This window comes from Salvelinus alpinus, chromosome 22 (assembly GCF_045679555.1).
Source record: "Salvelinus alpinus chromosome 22, SLU_Salpinus.1, whole genome shotgun sequence".
Taxonomy (NCBI): Eukaryota; Metazoa; Chordata; class Actinopteri; order Salmoniformes; family Salmonidae; genus Salvelinus; species Salvelinus alpinus.
In genome coordinates this window covers 34035723-34044585 of record NC_092107.1, presented here as the reverse complement: position 1 = coordinate 34044585, position 8863 = coordinate 34035723, and the positions used below count along the sequence as shown (strand labels likewise).

The 8863-nt window shown below is 42.9% G+C and overlaps 1 protein-coding gene across 1 annotated transcript; it reads left to right on the top strand.

Moving 5' to 3' along the window:
• Nucleotides 1–5516: 5516 nt before the first annotated feature.
• LOC139549456 (major histocompatibility complex class I-related gene protein-like) lies at nucleotides 5517–8548 on the top strand. Its single transcript, XM_071359982.1, has 6 exons — nucleotides 5517–5653; nucleotides 5860–6117; nucleotides 6327–6599; nucleotides 7663–7947; nucleotides 8048–8155; nucleotides 8276–8548. The coding sequence occupies exons 1-6, from the start codon at nucleotides 5608–5610 to the stop codon at nucleotides 8290–8292; spliced, it is 987 nt and encodes a 328-aa protein (XP_071216083.1). The 5' UTR covers nucleotides 5517–5607; the 3' UTR covers nucleotides 8293–8548.
• Nucleotides 8549–8863: the final 315 nt, after the last annotated feature.

Here is an 8863-nt window from a genome sequence, read left to right as displayed (position 1 = left end):
CGAACACCTTTGGGATGAATTGGAATGCCGACTGCGAGCCAGGCCTAATGCCCTGCATGGGCACTACCCATGCAGGCACGTTCAGGGCCTACCCGAAATCAGAAATAACTTCCTCCATAAGTAAATCTATTAGCTGCTACTCTCTGTCTGTCCCTCAGCTAGCTCTGCATATACTCTGCTCACACTCTGTTCATGATGGCTTTGAGTCCATTTTGTATCCATAGCAATGGCTCGGCTTGGGCTGCTCCAGAGATAGAGAAAGGAGGTTTTTAGGTTTTATTTAGGAATCCCATTGGGCAATGAATAGAGGAACGTATAATGCCCAACCCAGCAGACTGTCGACTAATCACGCTCATGTTGTCATGCTGCGTCAAGCAGTTGCTAAGCTAATCTTCACGCAATCCCTGCTCAAAGTCATTGTATGAGTCGAGAATCCTCGAAAGTACTTAATGTCACAATTCCCAAACTTTACATAATTATCTCACATATCAGAAAAGATTTGTAATGTTGTACTTCTTGTTGATGAAATTCATGCTAGTGTAACGGATTTGAAATGGCTAGCTAGTTAGCGGTGGTGCGCGCTAATAGCGTTTCAATCGGTTACGTCACTCGCTTTGAGACCTTGAAGTAGTGGTTCCCCTTGCTCTGCAAGATCCGCGGCCTTTGTGGAGCAATGGGTAACGACGCTTCGTGGGTGACTGTTGTTGATGTGTGCAGAGGGTCTCTGGTTCGTGCCCGGGGCGAGTGGACGCCTTAAAGTTATACTGTTACACTAATGTTGGGTTTTTGAGCTTGAGTCTAATTAAATCCCATTCACCCCTTGAAGGAGAACTCTCCTTATCCCAGAATCGCCCAAAATGCACCGCGCGGCCCATTGATTTATCATGGGCGTCGTACACAATGGGCATTAATACGATTCCAATGGAGTTTCCCATCTCTTTTAACCTGCACGTGGCCACAATCGTCTGTCTTGTGTGTCTTGTAAAAGGCATGTCCAGTGCTAGGTTGAGTGGTTTCCAGTGGTTCCATTTCCAGTGGTTGCTTGAGTTTGATGTCTTTTACTGGTACCAAATCAAATGTTATTGGCCACATACACATATTTAGCAGATGTTATTGCGAGTGTAGCAAAATGCTTGTATTCCTAGCTCCAACAGTGCAGTAATGTCTAACAATTCACAACAATACACACACATCTAAAAGTAAAAGAATGGAACAAAGAAATATATAAATATTAGGACGAGCAATGTCAGAGTGGCATTGACTAAAATACAGTAGAATAGAATACAGTATATACATATCAAATGAGTAAAACCGTATGTAAACATGAATAAAGTGACTAGTGTTCCATTATTAAAGTGACCAGTGATTCCATGTCTATGTATACAGGGCTGCAGCCTCTAAGGTGCAGGGTTAAGTAACCAGGTGGTAGCCGGGTAGTGATGGCTATTTAACAGTCTGATGGACTTGAGATAGAAGATGTTTTTCAGTCTCTCTGTCCCAGCTTTGATACACCTGTACTGACCTCGCCTTCTGGATGGTAGCTGGGTGAACAGGCTGTGGCTTGGGTGGTTGATGTCTTTGATGATCTTTTTGGCCTTTTTGGCTGTAGGTGTCCTGGAGGGCAGGTAGTTTGCCCCCGGTGATGCATTAGCAAGACCTCACCACCCTCTGGAGAGCCTTGCGGTGCAGTTGCCATACCAGGCAGTGATACAGCCCAACAGGATGCTCTCAATTGTGCATCTGTAAAAGTTTGTGAGGGTCTTAGCCAAATTTCTTCTGCCTCCTGGGGTTGAAGACGCGCTGTTGCGCCTTCTTCACCACACTGTCTGTGTGGGTGGACCATTTCAGATTGCCAGTGATGTGTACGCAGAGGAACTTAAAGCTTTTCACCTTCTCCACTGGTCCTGTCGATGTGGATAGGGGTGTGCTCCCTCTACTGTTTCCTGAAGTCCACGATCAGCTCCTTCATTTTGTTGACGTTGAGGGAGAGGTTATTTTCCTGGCACCACTCCGCCAGGACCCTCACCTCCTCCCTGTAGGCTTTCTCGTCATTGTTGGTAATCAGGCCTACTACTGTTGTATAGTTTGCAAACTTGATAATTGAGTTGGAGGCATGCGTGGCCACGCGGTCATGGGTGAACAGGGAGTACAGGAGGTGGCTGAGCATGCACCTTTGTGTGGCCCCTGTGTTGAAGATCAGCGAAGTGGAGGTGTTGTTTCCTACCTTCGCCACCTGGGAGCGGCCGTCAGGAAGTCCAGGACCCTGTTGCACAGAGCGAGGTTCAGACCCCCGAACTTAAGTTGTGTCCGTACACCCCTCACACTGACCTACACTGGAACAGTTCAAATCAAACTCTGCAATAACATAAACCGGATGTAGCTTGGCAGCCTAGTCTCTCCAGCCCATAGAGTTAGTTAGAGGGCTCATTATGGATATAACCAGTTTTTTGCATTGCCATTGAGGGCTTCTACCAGTTTGATTTTGACTTCTGATATTTGGCAGTGTGGTAAACAGTACAGTAAGTAAGCATTTCACTGTAAGTCTACACCTGTTGTTTACAAAGCATGTGACAAATAAAATGTAATGTTTTAATTTGAGTAGTTTCTCATTGCATGGGGCGATGTGTCTAATTTGTCCTGATAGTGGCACAGTGGGCCAAAAGCTGAACCCCGGCATTGCTGCTTGCAGCTATATTAATTTAGCTGTGTGTGTTCATCTCCCCATACCTCTCGGGGCAGATGCTGTGTCCTCCATGATGGCGCCAACAGAGATGGTTGCCTCGCTTCAGGTCCTTAGAAAACTATGCAGTTATTTGTTTTTGTTATGTATTATTTCCCTTTATCTTTGTCTGTATAAGGTAGTTGTTGTGAATTTGTTAGATTACTTGTTAGATTTTACTGCATAGTCGGAACTATAAGCACAAGCATTTCGCTACACTCACATTAACATCTGCTAACCATGTGTATGTGACCAATAACATTTGATTTGATTTGCATGGATGCTTCTGCTATATCACCGCCATCTAGTGGCCACAATAAACAAATTACACAAGATTTGGTTCAGGACTCCATCCCTGCAAGTGGCAGTAAATCATCAATATTAGCTTTATCTATTTTTCAAACACAAAGATGATACCAAGATGAGTCCTCTAACTAATTCTATGCTCCAGCCCTTTTTGACACTCCGCTCCCCTCCCACAGCCACTGACACAAACTTGTCAACACATACATCATGATGGCTCCTCTCAGTGACACTGCAATTTGGAAAGTATTGGGCCTTTATAATAAGGTGTGGCAGGAAGAGAAACTGCCTGGAAGTTGGAAGCAGGCGGCAGTGGTGCCAATATGGTAACCAGGGAAAGACCCTACCAGTCCTTCAAGCTATAGGCCGATAGCGTTAACATCTCATGTATGTAAACTTATGGAAAGGATGATAACGGAAAGGCTGACTTACTTCCTGGAGAGTAGAGGACTAATGTCACCAGATCAAAGTGGGTTCAGGAAAGGCAGGGGAACGATGGATCCTGCACTGTGCCTAGAGTCAGTCATACGGAAGACACAGGCAAATAAGGAGGTGGTGGTAGCCGTTTTTCTTTGATGTAGAGAAGGCTTATGATATGATGTGGAAGGAAGGCCTACTTATAAAGCTGGCTAACATGAGAGTTGGAGGAAGGGTGTTTAACTGGATAAAGGATTTTCTTTTTGAGCAATCAATACAAGTGAGGGTGGGGAACTCTATATCAGAAAGCTATGATGTGGATAATGGTACCCGCCAGGGAAGTGTCATTGGGCCTTTGGGGGGGGCAGATAGAATGGCGGTGAAAATGCTATATATTGCGCTGTTAAGGTCAGTAATGGATTATGGAAGTATAGCATATGGATCAGCCGCTCAGACATCTTTAAAAAAGCTGGATGTTATCCAGGCCCAAGCCCTAAGAATATGTTGTGGTACACTTAGGACCTCTCCGGTGGCAGCAATGCAGGTAGAGTTGGGAGAGATGCCGTTAAGAAGTTAAGAAGACAACAGCTAGCCATGACATATTGGGTAAATCTACAAGCACATAAGATTACACATCCTACAAAAAAGGTACTCCTTGAGTGCCGGGAACATGAACAAAATCTGAATACAAGCTTTGGGTGGATAGGCAATTGCATGGCGAGAGAGATGGAGTTGTTTGGGAGGGAGTTTAGCCCCTCTGTGGTTCTTCCTGCCATCCCATCTTGGTTTCTCCCTCAGCCAGGGATAGATCTATGGTTGCTTGAGAGGGTAAGAGCTGTTGAGGAAGGAGTAGATTCAGTTGTAAGTGAACGTTTAAAAACACAATACTATGCTTTCTTGACTATATCAACAGATGGATCTAAGGACCCTAAACCAGGGAGAAGAGGAGCAGCTTTTAGTGTTCCTGAGTTTAAGGTGGCAGTGACAAAAAGAGCAATGGATCATTTATCTGTTTACACAATGGAGTTGTTGGCTATACTATTGGCTGCAGAGTAGGTGGAGGTGGTAAGGCCAGACAGGGTAGTCATCTGCTCTGACTCCTGTACAGCACTGATGAGCTTAAATTCATGTGTGTCTCAGAGCAGACAGGATGTATAATATGAGGTTTAGCAGTGTTTGTATAGGGTGAAAGAGATGGGGGTATTTGTGATGTTCCTCTGGGTACCAGCTCATGTGGGAGTAGAGGGGAACGAGGAAGTGGATATTATTTCCAGGCAGGAGCAGAAGCCTAATAAGAACAGTGGGTAAAAATAAGTGGCAAGAGTTGTGGAACAGGGAGAGTAATGGAAGACATGTATAAGATCCAGGAACAGGGAGAGTAATGGAAGACACCTGTATAAGATCCAGGAACAAGGAGAGAAAGGGAAGACACCTGTATAAGATCCAGGAACAGGGAGAGTAAGGGAAGACACCTGTATAAGATCCAGGAACAGGGAGAGTAATGGAAGACACCTGTATAAGATCCAGGAACAGGGAGAGTAAGGGAAGACACCTGTATAAGATCCAGGAACAAGGAGAGAAAGGGAAGACACCTGTATAAGATCCAGGAACAGGGAGAGTAAGGGAAGACACCTGTATAAGATCCAAGAAAAGGTGGGGGCAGGGAGGTCCTCAGGCCGAGAGAGAAGGGAGGAAAGTGTAGTCACAAGACTGAGACTGGGACACACAAGGCTCAATAGTACATTGAAAGTGGTGGGGAAACATCCGACTGGGAGGTGTGATCATTGTCAGGAGCAGATGGAGACAGTGGAACATGTTGTATTTCAGTGCCAGAAATATGTGAGAGAAAGGGAGCGATTGTTGTTAGATTTGAGGAGTAATGGGGTTGAAGAGCCAGGATTAAGTGAACTTTTGGGGAAATCTTCAGGAGATGTAATATTTAATTATGTATATCGTTTCCTTAGGGAGAAGAGATTATTGGGTAGGATTTAGACCTTCCCCTGTCTCTGGTCCACACTCCAGTCCAGTTGGTGGCGGTAATACACCTTAAAGTTGGTTGCCAACCACCAAATAAAATCCACAGAAGAAGAAGAAGAAGAAGAACACATGTTATTTCACTTTCACTTCCGTGTTCATGAATACACCAACGAGAACATGTTACTGCAAATATGATAACAACAATTTTAATTTCATTCATGCAGTTTTCCATCGTAGGTGAGTTCATTATTTGAGTTGTGTTTTTGGCTTGTCTCACCAAGTTGTATCATAGTATAACAAACTGAATGCAGTTTTCCTTTGTATACATTTTTTAAAGGCTTCAATAGGCTAAACCCAGCAAACACAACCGCTACACAATATTGTCTTCACGTTGTCTATTGAAATAGGCTACAGAAACGATAACTTGAAGTGTTGTCTTCCAGCCCCTCATTCTCTTCATCGCCATTGCATCGCAACCCAAGGGACCTTGTATCCGAAAAATATCCAGTTGGTAATGATAGATGATGTCATTGTCTATTACTACAACAGCAGTGCTGAACAAGAGGCCGTAGTGCCAGAATGGTTGAACCACCCTGAGGGAATTGAATTCTGGCAGGAGGTTCATCGAAATCTGAAATTTAATCGATATGTAATGGATACGGCTGTGAGAGTAACAAGTGAACATTACAATCATTCACATGGTAAGACAAAATATGTGTGCCGAGACTGTGCAACAGAGCTGAAGGCCTAAAGGAGAATTGCATGACTATACAGAGGTTCAATAACCACAAAAACACATTTTCTTAGTTGCAGCCATTAGCCTACCTTTGTGAGCTGATACTTTTAACCAGTAGTCTATATTTGAAGTAAATGGTGCGGATTTATTATGGTCCTTTTATGTGTCATACAGATCACTTTTACCAAGCTCATGGACGCTGTGGATGGAAGTCAGACGGAACCACTGAGGCCTTTATGAGCCATGCATATGACGGCAAGGACTTTGTCAGCTTCGATGTATCGACCAGAACATGGACAGCTGCAGTTTCCCATGCTGTATTTTACAAAAGAAAAAGGGAAACAGATTTAGAAGATCTTGTTAGGCTGGTCATTCATTACGAATCTGGATGCATCCGTTGGCTGAAGAAACTGTTACAGTTTAGCGTTACATTTCGAGAACCCAAAGGTAACAACACACCAGATACTTTATTAACCGGTACATTTTGTAAAACCTCAACAAGGTGCTGCACTTACCATACCTATGTTCTCCTTTCGATTAAACAAAATCATTGACCCAGAACACAAGCTATACAGTGCCACCGGAAAGTATTCAGACCCCTTGACTTTTTCCACACTTTGTTTACGTTACAGCCTTATACTAAAATGGATGAATAAAAAATACATCCTCAGCAATCTACACACAATACCCCACAATGACAATGCGAAAACAGGTTTTAAGAAATTGCTTTTTTATTAAAAAAAATAAAACAGATATAACTTATTTACATAAGTATTCAGACCCTTTGCTATGAGACTCAAAATGGAGCGCTCTGTAGCAGGTTCTCAGACTGGGGCAAAGGTTCATCTTCCAACAGGACAACAACCCTAAGCACACAGCCAAGACAATGCAGGAGTGGCTTCATTGAAGTCTTTCAATGTTCTTGAGTGGCCCAGCCAGAACCCAGATCTCTGGAGAGACCTGAAAATAGCTGTGCAGCAACAGTCCCCATCCAACCTGACAGAGCTTGAGAGGATCTGCAGAGAAGGTATAGTAGAAACTCCCCAAATACAGGTGTGCCAAGCTTGTAGCGTCATACCAAGCTTGTAGCGTCATACCCAAGAAGACTCAAGGCTGTAATTGCTGCCAAAGGTGCTTCAACAAATTACTGAGTAAAGGGTCGGAATACTTATGTAAATGTTATATCATTTTTTGTTTTGTTTTTTTAATTAGCAAAAAATTCTAAAAACCTGCTTTTGCTTTGTCATTATGGGGTATTGTGTGTAGGTTTGATGAGGGGAAAAAAACAATTTAATACATTTTAGAATAAGGTTGTAACATAACAAAATGTGCAAAAAGTCAAGGGGTCTGAATACTTTCGGAAGGCCCTGTATATGTTCTTCGAGATGTGACATTTTGCAGACAGAATTCCTCTAGTCTAGTAAACAAACAGCACATGTATGTAATGTCAAGATGTCCCTTGCATTGGAAAGGAAGACCAAATGTGTTCATCAAAAATGTTCCTCTTAAGTCCCTGCGGTGAGTCTGTTTGAGAGATCGCCTCATGGCAACTCCGAGGTGGAGGTCACATGTCATGTGACAGGGTTCTACCCTCGGGCGGTGCAGGTGGAATGGCTGGGGGCAGAGGGGCTTCCCATGGTAGGCGGGGTGAGCAGTGGGGAGGTGCTGCCCAACGGAGACGGTTCGTACCAGCTGAGGAAGAGCCTGACTGTCCCACAGGAAGCCCAGGACACCCAGAGCTACAGCTGCCTGGTGCTCCACAGCAGTAAGGCTGAGAACATCACAGTAACCTGGGGTAAGGTACCGGTACATTTCCCAATATCATTTACAATTGAATCAGCTGGAGATATACTACAGCATGTAATATGTTCATATGTATGATATTATTTTTCCAGCTCCAAAGAAGAACCTGCCCAATGTGCTCATGGCTACAGTCATCATTGTATCTGTAGTCTTGATACTCACTGTCCTATTCACATATTTAGTATGGAGGAGAGCAGTAGGTAAGAGTACATCTTAATTCTTGCTGCACTAGGTGTTATTTCTAATCAGAGTAAAGTAAACAAGAGCTTAATGACCCCTCACACACATTTTAAAGATGTTTCCCTTTCCTGTTTATTCAGCACAAAACCCAGAGTAAGAGGATGACCAACGATGAATGAGAAAAGTCTGTATGCATTTGATGCTCTATACAACCCTAAAGTAATTTACAAAATGTTAGACTTGCTGCTTTTGTTGTTGATGCTCTCTATACAACCTTAAAGTAATTTACAAAATGTTAAAATTGCTGCTTTTGTTGTGGTTGATGTTGTTACCGAAAAAATATCTTTGTCCTGTTGTTATTTTACGAGTTGCAAGATGTAATCTAAACAACAAATAAACGTTTGAGTATATCATTGAAGGAGTGGTTAACATCAGGAAGTAACTCCATGGAGGAGGAGTTCAATTTCAACTGTCTTTTCTTTCTGTGAAGTGTGTTGTGACTGTTAAATGCACTTTAAATACATTGTGATTTGATTTTTACATGGTTCGTACTGGAGGAACTACATTCATGGAAAATTCTAGTTAAAAAAACACAGCATTTATTTAAATACAAGTTTTTAAAAAAAGTAAGGCATATGATATATCAGAAATTATGTAATATAAGTATTGTCAACCTAAACTATTATCATATAATTATAAATACAGTTTATATGGACAGGTTTTATACA

Bases quoted from the DNA above. Each gene is read 5' to 3' on its own strand.
- LOC139549456 (XM_071359982.1), top strand. From the start codon at position 5,608: ATGATAACAACAATTTTAATTTCATTCATGCAGTTTTCCATCGTAG. The intron at 5,654-5,859 runs GTGAGTTCATTA...GTTGTCTTCCAG, and splicing joins CATGCAGTTTTCCATCGTAG to CCCCTCATTCTCTTCATCGC. The intron at 6,600-7,662 runs GTAACAACACAC...GTTCCTCTTAAG, and splicing joins TACATTTCGAGAACCCAAAG to TCCCTGCGGTGAGTCTGTTT.